General features: G+C 41.7%; 1 protein-coding gene across 2 annotated transcripts in view; it reads left to right on the top strand.

Annotated features, from left to right (window-relative positions):
- HNF1B (HNF1 homeobox B) overlaps nt 1–24,135 on the top strand; it is an 87,730-nt gene that overhangs the window by 11,587 nt on the left and 52,008 nt on the right. The window contains exons 2-3 of one of the 2 annotated variants that reach the window (XM_063296906.1): nt 7,579–7,778; nt 18,182–18,368. In XM_063296906.1, the coding sequence (XP_063152976.1) occupies nt 7,579–7,778; nt 18,182–18,368 (387 nt within the window). Of the gene's footprint in view, nt 1–7,578; nt 7,779–18,103; nt 18,369–24,135 lie in introns of both variants that reach the window. The other variant, XM_063296895.1, reaches the window with a different exon arrangement.

Below are 24,135 nucleotides of genomic sequence, written 5' to 3'. Positions count from 1 at the left end.
GTTCTGGGGTCCCCAGTGTACAGCACAGGGTAGCAATGTGTCCAGGAAGATTTTCAGTGTGACTTCTGTGGCTTTGATTTAATTTGTTTCTGGTGACTCACCTTTCCTTTTGGGAAAAGCCGACCCTGGGAAGCCATGGAAGGACAAGTTAGGAATCCCCCCCATAAATAAATAAATAAATGTAAACTTTGACTTGGTGGTGAGGAGAGGGAAAGAGAAGTCAGAAAGAGAAGAGATGTTTTCCTCAGCCAGAATATCAGGAGGTATCTGATGGCACTTTTTCCAACCAACACATTTTGTTGGAAGGCAGAAGCTTTCATGAATCTTTAGGCAGGGGTCCTCTCTTACTTGACAAGTTCAACCCTTCCCTGCGCAACTGGGGCCTCAGCATGTGCTCGTTCTGGAGATCTGGGGTTCCTGGGCAAAGTTCCTCTCCTGTGCAAACATCAATCATGTCCCTGAAGAGACTTTGCTCCCAGCTTGCTTTAAGAGGGACCATTTCACTAACAGAAGAAGCTAACATGAGACTGGCTTTGCCCACCATCTACTGGGTGTGGAGGAGAAAAGGGGAGAATTTCCGTGCAGTATCCCAAAAGAAATACAGAGGAGGGGAAAGAGACCAGTAAGAATAACAGCAAATGATTAAGAGCAACACATTCAGGAGAACAAGCATTTTGGTAAATAGGCAGGTTGTAAATAGTAATGTTTCCTGGCAATCATTTTAGGAAGAGCCAAGCCAAGCCCCCAACTCAATGGCAGCCATTCTAGGGGGATTCCAAATTTCTAAATGATCCCATTCTGAAAAAATGTGGGAATCTCTGGTCTAGATCCTTTTTTCAGGTATGGATAACTTGGACGGAATGCAAGTTGTATCTCTTGAAGACACAATAATTGTATTTATTGGCAGGATTGATAAGGTGCCACACTCCATATGGGTGGTAGACAACAATTCCTATATACAATGCATTGAAACAATTAAAAATTAATAAACTATCTGGGATGGCTGTCTGAATGCAACTAGGAGCTGATTTAACTTGCTTCAGAAAAGCACAGAGCTGCCCATACTGTACTTCCATAGAGTGGGGCCACCACTGAGAAGACCTGTTGCTTGGTCCACACCTGTAGTAAGCCATGGAGATGACCTTGGAGAAACTATTCAGAGATGGTTACAACAACATGCAAAACATGCATTGAGCCTGGGAAATGGGGGAAGCATTAGAAAGAGATTCAGACTGGCCCTTCCCTGGGGTATAAGCGGTGGGGAAGGGGAAATATAGTCAGCTTGCAAAATTCTGTTACTACAGAATCAATGAAATATAGTTTTCATGCAGGTAGGCCATGATTAGTACATGTTTGAATAATGGATACTTGATTTAGTGCGAATTGTAAATTGATACCAGGTCACGTTTAATGCGACCCAAAATTCAGTTGATGCAAGTTGGTGTGTGTGCAATTGTGGTTGGGGTGTCACTGTATACAGTACCAGGGTTTCTCAAGCTTGGCACCTTTATGCTGGCTGGGGAATTCTGGGAGTTGAAGTCCACACGTCTTAAAGGTGCCAAGTCTGAGAAACCCTGATATACACTGATGGGGCTGCTCTGTCAGCAATCTGCGTTTTCTGCCAACTTCCAGGTTGTCTCCGAGGAAAGTCCCACATGGAATGCCTTACAGTAGCCTTAACTAGGTTTGTTAAAAATTAAGCAGCTCCATGTCCACAATATGCTAAGCCTGGATGGTGTGTTAACTATAGGTGGGTGTGGGTGGAGGGCTTGGTGCTTTAGCATGTTATATCAACATAGCCTTTTGGGTTGATTTACAGTAGGTTCCAAGTATTATCCGAATCTTGAAAATGGGTTAGTTCAGCAACCAGATTGTGAGACTTCAGGCAGCCACCTTATTTGTCCACCACTTGTCTATTATTTATTTATCTACTATTATTAATAACATGGCTACACTTCTCATGAGTGGCTCAAAAGAATAGCCAAAAAAAAAAGCTTCTTAAAATAGACTGGCAGGAAGATAAAAGGGTTGGTTGGTTTCCAATTTTATTCCAGGTATATAAAACCACATGTCTTAAAACGCTGTCTAGAATCTGCTTTCCACTTCTTAACCAACATTCCTTTCTCTGCCACCGTAAATCTGGAAACGGTTTCCATTTCTTATACAGCGATTGTGCTGAAATTAAAAACAGCTTGGGTGGAACAGTTTTAACAAAGGGTGGGGTACGAGGCCATGCATGTATTTATTTTTAAAAAGACACGATTGAGCTTGATGTCCCAACGTCGTTGTTCTTTCCCAGTACTGTGCTTCGGCAAGCATGCTTTCACAGAATTTTATTTGAGAATTCCAGAATTGGTTGTTTAGAATTTATGGACTGCATCCATCAGATTATTCTAAGTGATGGTTATTCAAGAATATAGGAAAGGCCAAGACAGATCAGGCTGTAGGCTTCTCTGGGACAGCATTTGGTCTCCAAAGCAGTTAGTCAGGTATTTTTAATAGGCTTCAGTTATTAATTTTTTTATTACTGATTGATTGATTTAATTTGTATACTGCCCAACTCCCAATGGCTCTGGGAGGTTCACAAATAAAAGTGTTCCTTAGCAACTGTAACTCAGAGGAAAACTGTCCGGATACAGAAAATGTATGTCTTCCTGAATTAAATGGGGTATACTGGATATTGCCAGCACTAGGATTAAGCTTATTTTAGGTATGTCTGCTCAGAGGTAAACCACACTAACTTCAGTAAGGGGCTATATGAATTGCGTCTTCTGCTTGCAAAGATCTTCTTTTTGAAGTTCCACTGAAAGACTATTGCATATGGGGAAAAAAATTCCTTCCTTCCTTCCTTCCTTCCTTCCTTCCTTCCTTCCTTCCTTCCTTCCTTCCTTCCTTCCTCCCTCCCTCCCGAAAAGTTTCTCCCTCTGGTTTTTCTTCATTCAATACCCCGATTGAGAAAGGATTTTATAAAACTAGGAAGTGAATTTATTATTATACAATTTTCAGAAGGTTGTAAGAGAAAGATGATGCTGATGCTAGTTTTGGAATCTATAGTGGACCAATATGCTTGTCTATATATTTGTTTTAAAAAAAAAGATGTAACAAATCTTTTAGCTAGGCTTACACGTTGCCCTAAACTCCTTTGATGATGGTTTGTGAAAGTCATTGTAGCCTAGTTCACACATATTGCAAAGCCATCAAACATGGTTTACAAATCACAAAGCATATTATGGTTGACCTTGATTTGTGAACAATCTCTTGGGTCCTGTAAAGTGTAGAGTCCAAATCTCACGGCACACACAACCTGATTGTTGACTTAACACATTTTGGGAGTTTATATAAATATACTGTACGCTGAAACATACAGCGATCAAATGGCTTGTGTCCATATGCAACAAAATAAGATACAAAAAACAAACCAGGGTTAAAACTAATCAGCATATTGTACAAATACATTTACATGGTCAGATTAAGAATACTGTATTGTGTGAACACAGCCAGTACATTCTGAAATTGTTCTTTCTTCCTCATATGCACAGCATAAATAGCATTCTCTCCCCCCTCACAGACCTACTGCTATAATATCACAACATCCCTGTGAGGTAGGACAAGTTGAGAAATAAGGACAGGTCTAAGTATACCCAGTGGATTAGTTTGCAAAGTGCCAAACTAGGCCAGAATTGATAGTTTGTAGCTCAACATGTTGCAGATACAATTGTATAGGTCTGATTTGGAAACCAGGCATCACATTAAATATATTTATTTGGGCCTAATATTTTATGCAAATACAGCAGCTGCGCTTAGTTAATCTGGGTTTAACACATTTTGTGAACACAGCCATTGTGGTTTTTAAATCATGATTGATGCCTTACCATGATGTATAAACTAAGTAATTATTGTTAATTCAACAACCAGTGGTTCAAATTATGGCTGAATGTGATATGTGCAGGATACTCACATCATGCTTAACCCAAACTAAGCAAATCACACTATTGCTTGGGGCAGGAGATCATATCTACTATCTAATTCCCTTTAACCAGAAGGCAAAATGAGCTTCCTACTACCTTCTCTTGCTTCCTTAGATGCTTTCTGCCACCTCTGATTACCTTTGTCATTTTTTTCCATGCAGGTGAGAACATTTCCAAACTCTGTCCTATATTTTCCCATCCTTTCTAAGGATGCCTCTGTGGTTCACACAAGATGTGCACCCAAAGAAACCATGTTATAGCTTAACGTGTTCTGTGCACCGGTCAGAATCTGGTGGCACAAGGCAGAAGCTAATTTATTTTTGCCTAGATGCATGCAAGTTATGAGGAAGGGAAAATGGGACCCCGAGGGCAGGCAGATGAAGGGGGTAGCCGTGTGGGGCCTGGCAGAATCCCCTTTGTGTGTGTACCAAGAGATACAGATTAGATTGTTTGTTTTCACCAAAGAACTGGGGGGTTTTATAATCCAAGAGAATAAATTCTTGGCATATTTCTTGGAAGGATGTTACTGAGTTTTATTTACCCACTCCAGTGCTGAAGATGGTCAAGTGGAGAGTAGAAGAGGCGACCAGGTAAACTTCCATACCAAAGGGACAATTTTGGACGAATGGATGTCTGTTTTTGTGACACTGAGCATGCAAGCAATCACATGTTTCAGTGATTCAGCAAACATTTAACTTTGATCCGGGAACCTGGGTACACAAGGAAGACAACAACTGCATTTTTTTTAAAGGCACCACTCTAAAGTATGTACACAGTGGCCGCATGAGGTGTTGACCCTTGCTTTATGTTCAGCGATACGATATTTCTTCCCATCTCCCCTCCAAACGCACACATTGCTTAGAGGGGAGCAGCCATATTAATCTGTTGCAAGAGCAGCAACACAAGAATTGTGCGACTCTATCAGTGACTAATATATTCATTGTGACAGGAGGTTTTTGTTTGCTTGTTTTTCTGTGAGGTAGTTGGGAGGTGACAAAGGATGCCAGGGGGTTACTTGAGTTAATTCTTATATGACATAACAGATACTGGGGGTAAATATTTAAATGAGAACAATGCTTAGGAAGCATCTAGTTTGGGAGATAGATAGATGATAGATAGATAGATAGATAGATAGATAGATAGATAGATAGATAGATAGATAGGTGGGTGGGTGGGTGGGTGGGTGGGTGGTTGGATAGCACAGGATTGTTGTGGGGAAAATAGGAGGAGGAAGGAGTGTCAGGTATGTTCGCCACCTGTAGTTATTTATAAAAATAATAAAGGCGGGATAGAAAATAAATAAAATAAATTTATATAGCCGCCCATCTCACTCTGGGCAGCGTACAACACTTAATTAAAAACAATAAATACATAAAAACGGTCACAATTTAAAAAATAACTATAAAAGGCATATGAAACAAGAGGGGATGATATTAACCACCGTAAGGGAGCCATGGCAATATTTTAATAAAATTTAGTAAAATGTACTATTCGGAAAAGGAGCTACGAAAGTCCCCTTGATTTTTTGCCACCACAGACCAACAAGGCTCTCCTCCTACAGTGTCAGGGAAGTTGGGAGTCCCAGAAGTTATGACATCAATGGAGTAAGCAGGACCAACTTTTTGGGTGGCTTGAGGGAGAGAGATTGAGGTGCGAAATTACAGACTTAAGTATCTCCCCGGCTTAGAGCATCCTTCTTGCTCCTTGATCCATGTGCTCCCCCCCGCCAAAAAATAAAAATAATTAAAAAAAAATAGAAAAACTGGGGATGCTTCAGGGATTGTGAAAGGGATGGTGGGGCTTACAGGAGGCCCCGGGATACAGCTTGCCTGCCTGTGCTCCGGTCTACCTGGTCAAGGCTGGAGATCTACGTTTGCCTCGAGTTCCAGTTCAAGGGACTTCAGTAAAAGCTACAAATAAAAAATTCTGGTTTTGTTTGCTCATACTGATATATGCATAGTATTGGGGCTCCTTTCCCTTTCTTCTTTCCTCCCCCTCATGTCTTCCTCCCCTCCCTCCCTTCCTTCCTCTATTTTCACTGATTCAGAGAACTGAAATTTGGCCACCATGGTGTCTGGGACATACTGTACAACAATGATTAGAATATTTACTTTTTAAATAATTAATTTTTCCAAATTTATCATTCCAATTACTCAGGGGACTAAAGGCCTGCTTTTATTTGCGACTGGCAAACAGGTTACGTAAAGGTGTAGATAATGGACAGAGGATTACAAGGAAACGGGGTTATCCTGTATTGAAACTGTGGTATAGAATTCCATATGCCTGTATGAGAAGCCTTATATGTACCATTTTTGTTGTTGCTGTATTGTTCCCCCCGCTTCCCTTTCTTCTTTTTCTTTCTTTTGCTGTTGTTTTATTTGGTTTCTTTATCTTTGTTCTGTTTTATTAAATAGAGGCAAAAAAAAAATGATGCAAACCACCAGGAGTTGTTTTCTGAACCCAGTGCTGTGTACACCCACCCACTGACACCCAGATATCACTGCATCATGACAAAAATTTTTACATTTTTATAACACATGCACACATATATACATACCCAGTATTCACACATATATACACACATATGTACGTATGCATGTTTGTGTGTATGTGTATGTGAGTAGGTATGAGTCTGTGTGTATATGTATATGTGTGTGCGAGAGAGAGAGAGATGGAGTTTGTAAATCCACCCCTTAAATGGTACATGAAGAAAAGCAAAATGGCCGCCCTGAGAACAAATCTTATGCTGCTTCTTTTCCATTGCATCCTCCCTCATTTGAGTTTTTCCTGACTTTATTCAAGTGAGCTCTTAAAACCTGTCTGTTTCTCCAGAGCTTGGCCTCCAGTGGGCCATGGACCCCTTGTGAGATAGTTGTCCTGGTGGTGTTATTTCTGGATGTTTGTTCTTGTCTGATTTTATATTATTCCATTTTAATTCTTTCCTGCTGAACTCCACCCAGAGTCGTGATGGAGTTGGGTGGCCTATCAACTTGACAAATAAGAATTAAGTAATTAATTAATTTTTGGTAGCAGCTGGAGACATGAATCTAAAATCATTTACCGCCTAGCAGTATAATTAAAGACACAAAATTTAATCTACAAGTGACTTTGTGATAGGGCTCACACATTGCACAAAGCCCTAATTTGATTAGCCAGGGCTGATCAATTGTGAGAAATTCAGCTTGCTAAGCCCAAACCAAACCAAAGATGGCTTAGGGTATTGTGTGAAAAAGGACAACCAGTACTATCAAAATGAATTCTTGGTTTATTTTGTCTTTTAATGTCCTGAATTTGCAGATTATAAATCTATCCCTCATGGCTTCTATCACTGATTGACTGATTATGCACCATCAAGTTGATGTCGACTCTTAGCAACTACATAGATCTTCTCATAGATCTTCTCCATGAACTTCCATCATAGTCATTTTCAAATAAATTTTCTTCACACACACACGCATACTTTCATGGGTGGGGGAATAGGAGAAGAAAGCCCAATTCTTCTTCCCAAACCCTTCCTCCTGAATTTCCAGATGTTTTAGATGCTTAAATGTGGCTCCTTCCACATATCCCACCTACCAAAATCTAACTATAATTCTTTCTCTCCTTTTAGTGAAGACCCTTGGCGAGCTGCAAAGATGATCAAGGGTTACATGCAACAACATAACATCCCCCAAAGGGAAGTGGTGGATGTCACAGGACTGAATCAGTCCCACCTTTCTCAGCATCTCAACAAGGGGACGCCTATGAAAACACAGAAACGGGCAGCGCTCTATACGTGGTATGTCCGGAAACAGAGAGAGATCCTCAGGCGTAAGTAATAGTGCAGTCTGAGATGTTGGGATGGATGTTGTATGTACGTGTGGGCGTAGATCACTTGTCAGTATCTTCCAATGGACAAGGGCAGCATTTGTACATCTGTGAATCTGAGACTTTTGTCTTCTGAACATGAACATGGAATGCTTTTCAGTTAAGGAAACTCCAAAGTTGTTTTTATTGAAAAATATCCATAAAAGGTTGAGAGGTGCGGGTATGAGAGACCATGGGATGGACAGGCAGGCAGGCAGATGGACAGATAGAGAGACATGGCTAAATTAAAACTATGAATCAGAATCCAAGGTATATCCAGGAATATAGGATGGTTTTATTAGCTGAGTGAAAGTTGATTTCAGCCTTGTCCACCAGCAACATGCAGCCCCTAACAGAATCCCCTCAAATGAAACACTATATCATATTGATCGGTTTCACATAGCAAGTCTAGGCATAGTTTTATTTACTTATTTAATTCAATTTGTGCACTGTCCAACTCCCATCAACTCTGAGCGGTTTTCATTAGAGTTGGTTCAATAAACTGGAATAGCTGGGTTGGCCCATCATGCCACACCAAAATAAAATCAATCATATGAAGATAACATGTCGAACAAACCCAATTAATTCATTTGGTATGATTTCCCTTGTTAGTAGGACTTCAATCAATTTTTCCCAAGCATACTTGGAAAAGCCAAACATGCATTGTATCGTTGAGCTATGGCCTCTCTAGCATAGATTCTTTTTCCGTTCAAGCTGAGCTCCACTCCCGGTTGCTTCATGGACAATGCTTGTGTAGTTTTCTTGGCAACAGGATAACAGTGAGTTGTCATTCTCTTCTTCTGGGATTTTTATTCTTTCTCGATCTAGCCTAGAAAGTTGGGATTCTCTACAGCAGCCTTTCTCAACCTCTTGACCCTGGAGAAACCCTTGAAATATATTTCAGGCCTCAGGGAACCCCTGCACATTCAGGCTCAAGTTACAAAATGATTATATTTGTTTCATGGGTAGGCCTGTATATATGCATCAACAGTGTTCTTCAACTAAAAATAAAGAATGAAACTTGCCTCTTGAATGTGAAGTTGCCCGAATTTAAAAAATTGTGATCTCCCAGGGAATCCCTAGGGACCTCTCATGGAACCCTAGGATTCCATGGAACCCTGGTGGAGAAACCCTGGTCTAGAGGTTTCCCATGTACTGACCAGGTCTGACTCTGCAAAGGTTGGCTTTGACTAGCTGCTGTAGTTTTGCATGACTCCCTATCAGCAAACTTGCTCTGGTTCTATTTTCAAAGGTGAATCATCACAAACATTCAACCCAAAAGAATCATAACAAATATTCAGGAAGCGGATTGCTTCCATTCTCAGATGGATGGCAACTTCCATCTTGGGGCAAATGGGAGGCACTATTTTAATTCAGAATAAGGTGTACAGTTAAATATATGGGTGTGTATGTGATTGTGCAGGTTAATGTATTATTGATATATTATATGATCATACAATCCCAATCTTCAAATTTTCCAATAACTCTTCAGGACTGTCATGGCTCTGTGTGAGAATTCCACTGGGAATATTCAGTAGTTGTTTAAGGACATTAAAAAGGTGGGCTGAATTAGACTAAAAGCAGTTCTGGTCTTAAATTCTGTTCTTATATAGAGTAACCCCTGGATGTCTAGGTGTAACCCATATGGGGTGCCACACCCCTTGTTCTGCCCATGCCCCCCAACCACTGGTCCTGAAAGGGTCTTCCATAAGGCCTATGTGCCCAAAAACCAAAGGTGCTGAACTTTAATTTATTTCATTAGGTGTAGAGATCAATTTCTTATATGTATTCGTTTACGGATGACAGACATAATCGGTAAAAACAGAAAAATCTAAATAGGTCATAAGCCAGTTTAGCCTCCAAATTTTCTAGCCTCTTGGATTTTACATTTATTTATATTGCATTTTATATTTGTAAATTGTTTTATTTTTATAGGATTTTAATTCTTAATTGTATTGTAAACTGCCCAGAGTCCCTCTTTTGGGGGAGATGGGTGGTAGCAAAATTTGAATAATAAATAAATAAATATTTATTTATTCATCCAATTCGTCCCCGCCCATCTCCTCCCATTGGACAAATAAATAAATACATACATACATAAGCAAACTCCATGCAAGATCCACGGACCATCTAAAGAAGCACAAAGTTTAAACTGCTTGAAATTAAATTATTTGTCCACAAGTCAAACCAAGGCATTATGGCACCATTATCAGAACAAAATGAGCTTATCCTCCCCCTACTTGGCATTTATCAACAGTAGGGTTAGTGGCTGCGATCAATGTACAACAACGGCTGTGATCGTGCACCACACCGAACTATGGTTTGGTTAACTGTGGTTGGTACCCTGTGGCCCCACACAGCATGCATTCCCAAGTCACCTTTTTGTGTTTTGGAGCTCTTTCTCACCGTGACTCTTGAAAAGTGGACATTTTTTCCTACCCTTTTGATACGGGAAGTAGTTGAAAACTGCCGCAAAAAGCCTGAAATAGGCACAGCAGGGTTAAAAATAGAAACGGAAACAACAACAACAATCCACAACTTCCAGGCTGGCTTCATGCTAAGGCTAGAACTCACGGTCTCCTGGTTTCTAGCCTGGTGCCTTAACCTCTACAGCAAACTGACTCTCAATTTCTGCAATTTAGAGATTCTTTATCCCCCATCTCTGGAAGGTGTCATTCTCCCCCCATCCACTTTCCTATTCCTTTTCTTACCGAGGAACAGGAGAAAGAACGAGGTTTCCTCCTCCTTAGAAACTTGCCTCCAAGTTATGGGTAAACTTGAATAGGCTATTGTGTCAAATGCAGCCAGCTCTCCTTGGGGGAACAATGTCACTAGGACAAAGTGATCCAGTTAGATGGCTACAGTCTTGCACATCCAAAGATAAACTTGTTGACTTTTTTTGTTTACGGTGCAGGATTTAAGCTACGTGTGAGATACCAGTAGGTGTTGCATAGTCTAATTATCACTGATTTGATGGATGAGCCTGAGGTAGGACAGAGGTTCCCAACTGCTGCACGTATGAGCTCTCCTCCCCCCACCCAGCTTCCCCCCTCTTTTCCTTGGTAAACCGGCTTCTTGGTTTTTATCAGCAGCAGAAAAGGTGAATTTAGAAATGTAAGCTTTCCCCACTAGTACATTTTCTTGCACAAAAGAGGTTTATCTGTTGAATTTCTGGGGTATTCTTAGGCCAGTTGAGAAGAGGAGGGGAGGGGAGGGGAGGGAAGAGGAGAGGAGGGGACAGGAGAGGAGGGGAGGGGAGGGGAAGAGGGGGAAAGAGGAGAGGAGGGGACAGGAGGGGAAGGGAGGGGAGGAGGGGGAAAGGAGAGGAGGGAGGGGAGGAAGGGAGGAAAAGACAGGAGAGAAGAGGGGAGGGGAGGAGAGAAGAGGAGAGGAGAGGAGGAAAAGAGAGGCAAAGAAGGGAGGGGAGGAAAGGGGAGGGGAGGGGATAAAAGGAAAGGGTTGACTTTAGGCAGTACTGTAGTTGAAATTTAGACTTGACTGAGGATTGGTGACCTAAGCCATTTTTTAAAATCCATTCAATCGTATCCGATTTTCGGAGATTGCCTGGACAAATCTCTGCAGTTTTCTTGGCAAGGTTTTTCGGAAGTGGTTTGTCATTGCCCCCTTCCTAGGGCTGAGAGAGAGTGACTGGCCCAAGATCACTGAGCTGGCTTCATGTCTGAGGCAGGATTAGAACTCAGGTCTCCTGGTTTCTACCCTGATGCCTTTAATCCAGTGTTTTTCAACCTTGGTAACTTTCAGATGTGTGGACTTCAACTCCACATGCTGGCTGGGGAATTCTGGGAGTTGAAGTCCACTCAGATGTGTGCTTGCCAAGTCCACTCAGTTGCCAAGGTTGAGAAACACTGCTTTAACCACTACACCAAACTGGCTCTCTAGCCATTTTACTCTCTCCTTTTTGTTGCCTTAGGAATGATCCTGCCTTGTCCATCACTCACAAAATGTTGTAGAGCATACAGTGCCCTGTTGAACTGTAGGTTGCCATAAAAAGGTCAATCCTGTCTTCATTAGCAATGTGTGCTGATAAAGAGTTACACTCAAGGTGCCTGATGAATTTGGGTGATGATGCCAAACTGGGTCAAGATTCTTTTCCTTTGGGGTGTGATATTGCATGGCAAACGCTGGAGAATCTTGATGCAATCCTACACACAAAGGCTTTTCCTGCCTTTGCCTAATTGTGGCACAGAAATGCCCCAACCACCTTTTTGTTCTGCCATGTGCCCATGATGTAGTCTTCATCTCATCTGCAGGCCAGGAGGGAGACAGCCTTTGATCATCCTTAGCTGTACTGGTGTTAAAGTAGCATTTCCCCCCTTATTTTGATATCTAAGGGCAACGTCAAGGTATGTAGAGAGTCTGTTAGGATTTATCACCAATTTCCTTGGAGGGGACAGCAATGACTAGGAGCAGAGACAAGAGATAGGGGATAGACATCCCCCAAATTTCAAGTTGGAATAGTTTTCTGCCAACGCACAGAAAGGCTTCAGATAGAGGTGTCTGCAAGGTGTGGTCAGAATTGTCAAGATGGCGTCCACAACAGTACAATCAAAGCTCCCACAGTTTTTTATGGGCATTTGGCTTGCGAGTACTGGAACTCAGCAGTGGCAAAAGAGGACAAATGTAGATGAACGGATAGTTTGAAGCTTCTTTGCAGACTTATCCATCTTTTCCCAGTCGTTCCTACTCTGCCATTCATTTTTGTGTGGTGCCTGGGAATGAATAATAATAATAATAATAATTAGTTAATTAAATTTATATGCTTCCCGACTCCCAGTGACTTTGGGCAATTATGAAATGGCACTAGGAACTTCCTGTCCGTAGAAGGGTTTAATTTGCCACCAAGCCAAGGGATTTTCCCTGGTCTCTGTGTCTCTGTTCTATTCAGGAAGCATTCACTGCAACCCTGAGACAGAGAATTACTCTCTCCCAAAAGTATAATTTTGAAGGATTACTGATAAACAGCCATGTTATTTTAAAATAGCTTAGGTTTGAAGTCTGGATGCATCTTCAGGTTGATTAAACAAGGGACATACAAGTTGGCTTTTCACATCACCTTAAACCATAGTTTATTTAAGCATAGTTACTGAATACAGGTAGTCCTTGTTTAATGACCACTTATTCAGTGACTGTTTGAAGTTACAACAGGGCTGAACAAGTAGTATTTACAATTGGTCCTCGAAATTCTGGCCATCGCAGCACTTCCTGGTCACATGATCATAATCTGGGCGCTTGGCAACCAGCTCGCACTTAACAATGGTTGCAGTGCCCTGCGGTCACATGGTTGCCAATTGTGACCTTCCCCACTGGCTTCCCACAAGCAAAGTCAATGGGAAAGCCAGCAGGGAAGGTTGCAAAGTTGCTCCAGTAAGTCGCTTGTGCCCTTCCCTGCCTGGCAGGAGGCACTTACCCACCTGCTGGCCTGCTTGTGAACTGCCTGGGACTCGCTTAATGACCCACCATGCTCACTTAACAACAGCAACAGGGATTGCCGGGATTGCCATCGCTAAACAATGTGGCCATGTGACATCACACTTTATGACCACATCACTTAGCGGCAGAAATTCTGGTCCCAATTACTGTCATTAACCGAGGATTACCTATAAACCACAATTCTTTGGGTATCCACTGCCTACTAAGCCATAAGCTCCCATCTGCAACCATAGCAGTTGGAAACCTGCAACCTTCTAAGTCAAACCATTATGCCTGCGTTATTAGTTCCATTTATTATTTTATTTTTTCCTCCCTATCTCTAGCATCAGACAGGATCTCTGCCTGCACTTAACACTGGCACAAATACTCCTTCCAATGTGAGAGGAAGGCATTTTGATTGTACTATTATAGCCACTCTCTTGACTCTTTTGACACATCCCCTCTGGATGCCCTCGCCTCCTTCTCTCTGGTCCCTGGTCTTCCTCTTTGTCCCACTGTCATCTTCCTAAAGAGCTGCACCAATCTGGGCTATTGCTGGGTCAATGATCCACTGGATTAGTGCAACAGCAGTAGACCACTCTATCTGGTAGTGCTGGTTTTACTGGTTTTGTGCACCAGTGTAATAACATAACAGTAGAAGGTTGGGGCCAACTCTCGCTCCCTTTTGCTTCTAGAACACAATACCTAGGAACCCACGTATAGATGGAGTTCTGTAGAGAAAATAAAGGGAGGGCTTAGAGATCCTAAAGAAACATGCTCCCTAGAGAACCACTATTAGCGGTTCAGCTCTATGATTCTTTCTCCTCCTTGATGCAACTTGACTCTGTTAGGAGAGAACAGAATCTAGGAGAAGGGCAGTCTGGGGGTCAGACTGCCCCGTTTGTGTTGCAGCCCTGTGGTTAGCAGGGGGTTTTCCTGCTGGCCAGTGACGTGCTTGGGAGGAAGGGCAGCAAAGCCGGGCGGCTCAACCAATCCCTTGCCCAGTTATGCATGGCACATGCAACACCAAACCGCAGTTATGTTGTAAGAGACAGAATAGAGGCAAGATAGGGTTAGTCAACAGGGGTGACAAATTGCACATGGGTATAGTTTTTGGTTGACTCAAGGATGGGTGGATAGCATTTTAACTTGGTAACAGGGAAAGCCTTCCATCTGACTTGAATTTATATCAAAACATCTCTTTTCAGTATCTACCTATGTGGTCACTAAGAGTTGACAACGACTTGATGGCACGTAATCAATCCATTTCAATATCTGTTAGTTCCATGTATACATTACTGGTTTTGTATCTCTTCTGGCAGCCAATCACCATTGGGTACCCTCTGTTCATGCTTAATCATGGCTAGAATTCCTCTACAATTTTGTCCTCCCAAAGATCGACATTTCTGCCAATGTTGAGAATTTTCAGTCTGATAATATTACCTCCTTGGTCCTGAGTGGTGCAGTTTGGGCCACATTAGGTGGGATCCTTTTTATTCAAGGAAACAGAATGTTTCACATTAAAAGACAACACGCCCCGAGCTTTGGAAATATCTGAAGAAAGAAGTCCCAACAATGTGGTCACACCTAAGAAGTCTTTCTAGAATTCTAACCTAAAAAATCAAGCAACTTCATTGAGATATCTTCTTATATATCCAAGCCTGCCTGACTCTCATAGTCATCGACGTTATGATTTTTTTTTTTGGTGCCTTTGAGTGAGTGTTGACTCCTGGCAACTGCCTGGATGGGTCCCTGCAGTTTTCTTGACAAGAGTTCAGAAGTGGTTTGCCATTGCCTGCTTCCTAGGGCTGAGAGAGAGTGGCTGGCCCAAGGTCTCCCAGCTGGCTTCGTGCCTAAGGCGGGACTAGAACTCACAGTCTCCCGGTTTCTAGCCTGATGCCTTAACCACTACACCAAACTGGCTCTAAGTTATGATTTGTTGTTTATTCGTTCAGTCGCTTCCGACTCTTCGTGACTTCATGGACCAGCCCACGCCAGAGCTTCCTGTTGGTCGTCAACACCCCCAGCTCCCCCAGGGACGAGTCCGTCACCTCTAGAATATCATCCATCCATCTTGCCCTTGGTCCACCCCTCTTCCTCTTGCCTTCCACTCTCCCTAGCATCAGCGTCTTCTCCAGGGTGTCCTGTCTTCTCATTATGTAGCCAAAGTACTTCAGTTTTGCCTTTAATATCATTCCCTCAAGTGAGCAGTCTGGCTTTATTTCCTGGAGGATGGACTGGTTGGATCTTCTTGCAGTCCAAGGCACTCTCAGAATTTTCCTCCAACACCACAGTTCCAAAGCATCGATCTTCCTTCTCTCAGCCTTCCTTATGGTCCAGCTCTCGCAGCCATATGTTACTACGGGGAACACCATTGCTTTAACTATGCGGACCTTTGTTGTCAGTGTGATGTCTCTGCTCGTCACTATTTTATCGAGATTTGTCATTGCTCTTCTCCCAAGGATTAAGCGTCTTCTGATTTCCTGGCTGCAGTCAGCATCTGCAGTAATCTTCGCACCTAGAAATACAAAGTCTTTCACTGCCTCTATGTTTTCTCCCTCTATTTGCCAGTTATCAGTCAGGCTGGCTGCCATAATCTTGGTTTGTTTTTTTTTATGATTAGAGACAGGATATTCTTCATATGTGGATTTCTTAATGGTACTCCATATATAGGAGCTTGCCTGTTACCACATCTGACGTTCTCCAATGCCTGGTAGAGAACTTTTTATTATTTGTTCAGCATGTCATTGAAAGCAATTTAATCAGTGTGATGTGGTTTTATTGCTTTGCTCTATCATGGTTTTTCCTTTCTCCTTACATTATATACTGCAGATTCTTTGATCATTGTTTTGATTCCTAATATGCCATTCTAAGACTTTTTAACTGGAGAGCAATAAACCAGCTTCCTACATTGAAAACCTAAGAAATCAATAAAATGCACTGTTGAACGTATCTTTGAGCAATAGGCTCCCTTCCTAGTATAGAAGTTTTCCAGAAACATTCTTGCACTGATCGTCTTCAGTGCACTCAGATTTATACCATGGGAAATGTCCATGGAAAAGGTTGCTGCCTTATTTATAAAAATAATAAAGGCAGGATAAAAATAAAACAAAACAAAACAAAAGCTGCTGATGGAAGAATACAAGTGCTAAACCCTTCCCAGCACTTGACTCCAATTGGTGGATTCCTGGCTAGGCCTTGGCTAGTCAAATGCAAAAGAGGGTTGGACCTTGATATCTTTAATAGTTGTGAAGAGGGAAGTTCAGCAAGCTACACAGGACGGAATCTCCTTCTTCTCAGAAGCATTAAACATTCAGTTTTTTTTCAGCTGTGGCCCACCACAGGAGTAACCTGGAGGGAGAACTGGTGGTGTGGATGCAAATTAGCGGGCAGAGAAGAGAATTGGGTTCTTCCTGGTACTTCATTGGCAGTTATGTCCGTTCCTCACTGCAGTGGGTTTAAAGAATCATCATGTGTGTATTATCTATGAGATCTTGCCTGCAAGAATTCAGATAACCAGTAGATGGCAGCAGAGGAATACAAGGGGCCCTTAACTCTTTGCTGCCATCTAGTGGTCATCTGCATTCTGCTTTTCTAAAACCTTAGTGTATTTCCTTAATATTGCAAATCTCATGGAAAGAGAATAATAATGCTTACTGCATAGTGAGCAACTCTAGGTTCTTTGCGCAACTGGATTTTCAAAGGTTAATTTTATGCATGTAAAGAAAGACAAGGCTTTGATCTCATGGTTGTGGATGCCATACTGACTTTTTTGACACCCCCCAGTGGATACTCCTGGTTGCTTCCTGTTTCACATTGTTTCCACTCAGAGAAAGTTATTCCCCCACTGAGGCAACTGCCAATGCCTTTTATCATTGGGCTGCAAAAATGTAAACAACTGCTAGATGAAAAAAAAAGAGAGAGATGTAGAAAACTCTTAACTCTTTGCTCCCATCTTGTGATGGTCCAGATTTTAACACCCCAGATATGATAGCCTTAAAAAATTGGCATTAAAATAGGTCATTATTTGAAGGGATTAAAGATCAAGATTGTTAAAAGTAAAAGGAAGGAATATAAAGTTAGTTTATTTGATCAAGGTTAAAATAGATATGTTGTTATTTCTGGTAACCCTTAATGGACTTTTATTTTTTATTTTCTATCTCACCTTTATTATTTTTATAAATTACTCAAGGAAGCGAACATATCTAACACTCCTTCCTCCTCCTCTTTTCCCCACAACAACGACCCTGTGAGGTGAGTTGGGTTAAGGAGAGGGACTGGCCCAAGGTCACCCAGCTGGCTTTCATGCCTAAGTGGGGACTAGAACTCTCGGTCTCCTGGGTTCTAGCCCATTGCCCCACTATGCCAAACTGGCTCTTTTGCTGATCAGGACTGAGTGACAAGGTTTTATGGATTTGTTTATAGATAAGAGATGAAATATGGGAAGAAGAGATCATTTGTTGTATTTTAAGAGACGGTGATAAGTTACTAAAATTGTTTATACTTGTGATGAAGGGGGAAGTCATTTCTTTATATATTCCTTTTCTTTTTCTTTACTATATTCTTTTTTCTTTCTTTTCTATTTTCTTTTTCTTTTCTGCACCTTCTATTTTTTCTCTTTATTTTTTTTTAGTATGTATTAGTTTTTTATCTTATGCTTAATACAATTACTGTAAAAAGATTGGCATGAAAATGGCTGCCGAGTTGATGGTCAAACCAGCCATGCGCACAAAGAAAACGTGTTCTGGTGCCCCGAGACATTCAACTAAATATCTTAGTCAACTAAATCTCTTCATACAGGTGTCTGTTGCACAACCCTGCCTACAGGCCCAATCAAAATCTACTCCTTTCTCTTTCAGAATTCAACCAGACAGTCCAGGGTTCTGGAAATATGACAGAAAAAGGCAGTCAAGATCAGCTGCTGTTTCTCTTTCCAGAATTTAACCAGCAAAACCAGGGTGTGGGCCAGATAGACGACTCTTGTGCTGAAACACCCAGCAAGAAGATGAGGCGCAACCGCTTCAAATGGGGCCCTGCTTCCCAGCAGATCTTGTACCAGGCCTACGACCGGCAAAAGAACCCCAGCAAGGAAGAAAGGGAAGCCTTGGTAGAGGAGTGCAACAGGTAAAAGCTCTGAAACAGAAACTTGAACAAAACATCTTCCGTTCTGGTGCATTGAATCAACCAAGGGCTTGTTGGCAAAGAGTGGAGCCTTTGTTGTTCCAAACCAAAACCCCTATTGTGTGAAGGGTCTAGCATGTTCTGGGTCAAAGGGAAAAGAACCTGCTATCCTCACCATCTACCTAGGCAAACAACTCTGGGTGTGTGTGTGTAAAAGAGGCCTGCACAATTTGGGACTGAACCTGCCACTGAGGGAAGCATAACCTTCCTCGGGTATTGTCCCTGTGGAAGGCTTAACAAGATTGGGAGAATTATTACTTCTCTGGTTGATTTTGTTCAACTTGGTGGTCACCATCTGTGCAGGCTTTGAGTAGATCACAGACAGTTGGGCAATGTTTTTGGAGTGGAGACACATCTGGGGTTTCGAGAACATGAGGTTGTGCATTACAAGATGGCTGCCTGGGAGACTTGCCTCTTCTCAACTTCACCACCGTGGTGGGCATGGGCAGTTGCAAGACACTATCTGCTAGAAGATTAACTTCTTCCTACAATGCACTTTACCACACTAAATAGGATTTTTGTGGACTGCAAGGACATTCTTGTAAATATGTATGATACTAGAGGCTGGTACTTTGCTTTGTAGCATGCTCTATATAATTTTTAAATTAAAGGTATATTTTTTTTAAAAAATTCAGCTGGAGCAGGGAGTCTGTTCAGTGTCAAGAGAGATGGCAAAGAGGCACACTGGGGGCTGGGGGCCCATATTCCCTATGCTTAAAATAGAAAATCAGCTTAGCATGTTGTAATCAGGTCCAATGAAATAACTGTGCTGTCTTCTTGAATACAGTCCCCACTGTCAATCTCACTGCCCATTTTATTTCTGTAGACCAAGGAATGCCCCTCTCCCCTGACCTGTTTTAGGTGCTTTAGTTGGAGATCTGTAATACATACCTTGTTAATACATTTATTAGCTAATAAAATTAAGTACTTCCTGAATCAGTAGTTGTAACTTAACAGGCTACACTTCTGGGTCCTGCAAGGATCTGGGATCCAGCTTTTCCATCTAAGCACCTATATTTATTTGGTTTAATGCTCTGCATTACCAAGATGACCCTCCCTTGCATTTAACTGCAGCACAAACATGTTCTTACAACCCTTCTTCTTTTTCCTTCTGTGTCCTCATGACATTACTATATGTTCATCTGATTCCCAGCTCATACCTTAGGCAGCCTTAAATTATCCTTAGCTTTGGTGGTGTTAAAGTCAAGTTTCCCCCTTACACCAACACAGGTTTTGCATTGGTTATAATAGAATACAAGAACCAGTTTGGTGTAGTGGTTAAAGGCACTGGGCTAGATTTATTTATTTATTTATAGATTTTTTTTAAATCCCACCTTTATTATTTTTATTAACAACTCAAGGCGGGGAACATACCTAGTACACCTTCCTCCTCCTGTTTTCCTCACAACAACAACCCTGTGAGGTGAGTTGGGCTGAGAGAGAGGGACTGGCCCAAGGTCACCCAGCCAGCTTCCGTGCCTAAGGCGGGACTAGAACTCTCAGTCTCCTGGTTTATAGCCCAGCACCTTAACCACAAGACCAAACTGGATGTCGGGAGACAGTGAATTCTAGCCCTGCCTTAGGCATGAAGCCAGCTGGGGGCTTTTAGGCCAGTTGGTCTCTCTCTCTCAGCCACAGGTGGAAGGCACCAGGAGCTTGAAGGCACTGTATTTCACCAAATATTCTGTGGGTGGCAACATCCAATGGATTTCTAGGAGATAGGATCAGCCTGGCTTCTACTGGCTATTTTATGCTTCTTTCTGATTCCTGCATGCTGTCTTCCAAGGCAGTTCTGCTTGGACAGTGGGAGAGTCAGCTGTCTCCCTCTCTCTATAACATGGGACAGTGCTGAAGGAGAAGGTGAGTTTTGATAGAGGGGTAAACCGGCACAGGATTTATTGCTATTCTAGCATTATTCCAGAACAGCGCTAAACCCGTGTCCCAAGAGAACTTAACTATCAGTCGTTCTTTTAAATCAGATTTTTGTCCTGCACCCAGGAAAACTGCAGCTCTGAAATCTGGATATGCCTGAACTGCAGCTGAGTAGCAGTGGTGGAATGCACATCTGGGTGGGCATGTGAGTCCTGCTTCATGGCACAACTCTCCGTGAACCTGTCAGCTCTTATGCCTGCTGCTTTTGAACTCAGGTTTAGCCCTCTGGGTTCCTTTGGGATGCAGATGGAGGCTTAGCACTATAGTTGATCTCAAAACTCACACTGATGTTGCCCAGCTGTGTTCAAACAGAGCTAAAAGTCAAGTTCCCTTTGGACACTGGTTTAGCTTTTTAGCACTATTTCCAGAATAACAATAAAGCCTGTGCCAGTCTAACTCTCTACTGAAATTCACCTCCTCCTCTAGTTCTATCCCATGATATATATGTGAATGAATGAATGAATGAATGAATGAATGAATGAATGAATGAATGAATGATGGGGGAGCTATTTGCCACCTGGCTGGTGATGTTTAGTGAGAAAGGAAGGAAACTAAATCAGGAGAATCTGCCAATCCATGTCCTTGATGGGTCCTATATAGTAAAAATAAGAACAGTATAATCTGCATGCCTCATTCCTATGGCAGAATCATCTGTGGGGGAGCAGATTTATGCTGATGTAATTTCCTAATTAATATCCATGAGGATGGGCCCTGGATCACCAGACAAGAAATCACTTAATCCAGCTCACTAGAAAGAACAGTGCTGCATAGGACTGCCATCATAAAAACAAGTATTAACCAATAATGGACCACTCAGAATTAAGCCATAACAGGAATCCATCTTTACCAAAAGCCTTTCTTAACACAGTTTCAAAGCTTCTTTTCCAAACTAGCTTTTCAATTACAGTATTTCTCCCATTTTCTTTTACTCCTTCTCTATGTTACGTTGAGGACCTTCAGGCATCTCAACAGAACTTCACTGAGGTGTCTAGATAAAATCTTCTGTATTTTCAGACCAAATCTGAACTCAGCCTTGCAGAGATATAATAGTTCTGAATTCCCAATAACGGCTTTTCAAACCTGCCCAGGATACAGATGTTTATGGTCAGCCCACCCTATCCCATTCCATCACCCAATATGCTACTTTCTCTTAACTGGCCTGGCTTTTCTTTGTATCATCATATCTCCTCCATCATTTCATATCGTGTTTATTCCTTATCAATCCTTTTTTCACTGCCTCTCCTAGATGGTCTGCAAAAACTATACACATGAGTTCACGTGCAATTTAAAGTCAGAATAAAAGTAGTCCAGTAAGAAACGAAAGAGGATAGTAGCTAGGAACATCAAAGGTGTAAAACCAACCAACCAACCATACTTCTGTCTCATATCTCACTCCTAAAAACCAGCAATGAAAGAGAAATACATATCTTGGGTAGAAGATGCTTCCACTTCTTAGAGCAACTGATTGAAAGGTCTTGCTTTAAAAGAAACAGCTAATGTACCATAAACTAAGTGCAGGGTCTGATTAAATGAATTTGACCAGCTCTGATTAAGGCTCCATGCCTTAAACCAGCCTTTCTCAACTTTTTGACCCTGGAGGAACCCTGAAATATTTTTCAGACCTCAGGGAGCCCCTGCACATTCAGGCTCAATGATAGGCCAGAAGATACAAAATGATTATATTCGTTTCATGGGTAGGCCTGTATAGATACATTAACAATGTTCTTAACCTAAAAATAAAGAATGAAACTTGCCTCTTTAATGTGAAATTGCCCAAATTTGAAATAATTTTTAAAATAAATCGTGATCTTCTGTGAGAGGTCACCTCTAGTGACCTCTCATGGAACCCTAGGGTGCCACGGAACCCTGGTTGAGAAACCCTGCCTTAAACAAAGCAAGTTTTCAGGCGCATCTGCAGGGGGAGTCAAAAATGTCAAGATGTTGCCCACAACTATGCAGCTGCCCCCTTCAATATGTGTCACCACGCATGTAAAATGGTGTGCCCCTCAACTGCCTGGTCATAGCTGCCATCTTAACTTTTTATAACATTCCTGTAGAAGCCCTTACAAGTTCTAATTCACAAATTATTTGGCTACAATCTGTTTGAGTTTTCTGGATGTTATTTGTAGTTTCATTTTTAAAAATAAAATCCCTAATTTTGTTTTCGTTGCTTGATAAAACAGCCCTGATGCAAGGATACCAAAACAGTCCAAACTGTTGAGGATAAAAAGTGATTTAGAGTTAAACCTGCTTGGAAATATCCCACATCTTTAGAAAGGATGAAGCTTAAACACAACAGGACAGGACAGAACCAACAGCACACAAAGCAGAGTGTAAATTAAACTCTACACCTTGGTGAACAAACCCATTCCCGAGAGGTTATAGGAATATAGCAGGCAGAAAAAAATCCTTGACTACCTTCTGAAATTTATTACAATATTGGCCTTTTTGTGACTTCCCCCAGTGCTTCAGATGCAAAAGAAATTCAGGAACATTTCTAGTCATGTGTTAGATGCATAAATGTGAATGCCACAGCCAAACTCTAGCAAATTGAACTGGGGCAACATTGCTAATTTCCCCTGTGATGCTAGAGTTAATCAGATACTTGCGATATTTATTTGCAACAATAAATAATTAACATACTTTAATTAGCTTAATGTCTGTGGTCCTCAGTGTCAGAGAAGGCTAGGGTTGCAGAACACACTAGATTAGGCTAAAATGGGATTGGGAGGTTTGCCATTCAGTGTATTGCGGGAATCTGGCCATTATTTGAGCCTGTTGTTAAGCCCTAATTTGGGCGTCACCTATTATTATTATTAATAATAATAATAATAATAATAATAATAATTTATTCAAATTTTTGCCACCACCAATCTCCCCCCACAAGAGGGACTCTGGGTGGTTTACAGTAAAAACTATCAATTAAAACAGCAATCATAAAATATAAATACAAATGTATAAAATATAAATATAGTCATTGCATATAAATATAAAATAAAAATAAAATCCAAGTAGCAGATGATCCAGCCCACTCTTAGCTGAACACACAATTGGGTTTTGCCAACTTGAATTTAGGGTTTAGCCTGGTGGGTGAGTTCAGCTACTGCAGTTGTCATAGCCATAGCATCTGCCCTATTTTTTACCTTTTAAATTTATTATTATTTATTTTTATTTATTTTCTATCCCGCCTTTATTATTTTTAAAAATAACTCAAGGCAGGGAACATACCTCATACTCCTTCCTCCTCTTTTCCCCACAACAACAACCCTGTGAGGTGGGTTGGGCTGTGAGAGAGGGACTGGCCCAAGGTCACCCAGCCGGCTTTCGTGCCTAAGGCGGGACTAGAACTCTCATACAATGCCTGATTGGCTCTTGGGCTGAGAGGGAATGACTGGCCGAAGGTCACCCAGCTGGCTTTCATGCCTGAGGCGGGACTAGAAGTCACAGTCTCCTGGTTTCTAGCCCATTGCCTTAACCACTAGACCAAACTGGCTGTCTTTATCTCCTTAATCTCTTTATCCCCTTAATCTCCTGATTTTTCTGCCACCCAACCAGACTAAAAATCAGAAGGTGTCTTGCAGCATCTTTTGTAACTAACAAATTTTATTAAAAAGCATAAGCTTTCGGGAGCTGCAGCTTGTGCTTTTTAATTAAAAGTATTAACTTTTTTACCTCCATAGACTACCACCTCTCTCCTTCTACAATGTCTCCCCGCACTAAGAATTCTAGAGAACTTGGAAGTCAGTGTGGTCCTACAAACTTTCAGTCTTGCCTGGAA

Source organism: Candoia aspera, chromosome 1, assembly GCF_035149785.1.
Source record: "Candoia aspera isolate rCanAsp1 chromosome 1, rCanAsp1.hap2, whole genome shotgun sequence".
NCBI lineage: Eukaryota > Metazoa > Chordata > Lepidosauria > Squamata > Boidae > Candoia > Candoia aspera.
The sequence above is the reverse complement of the archived record's forward strand: the minus strand, read 5'-3'. Positions and strand labels throughout refer to the sequence as shown.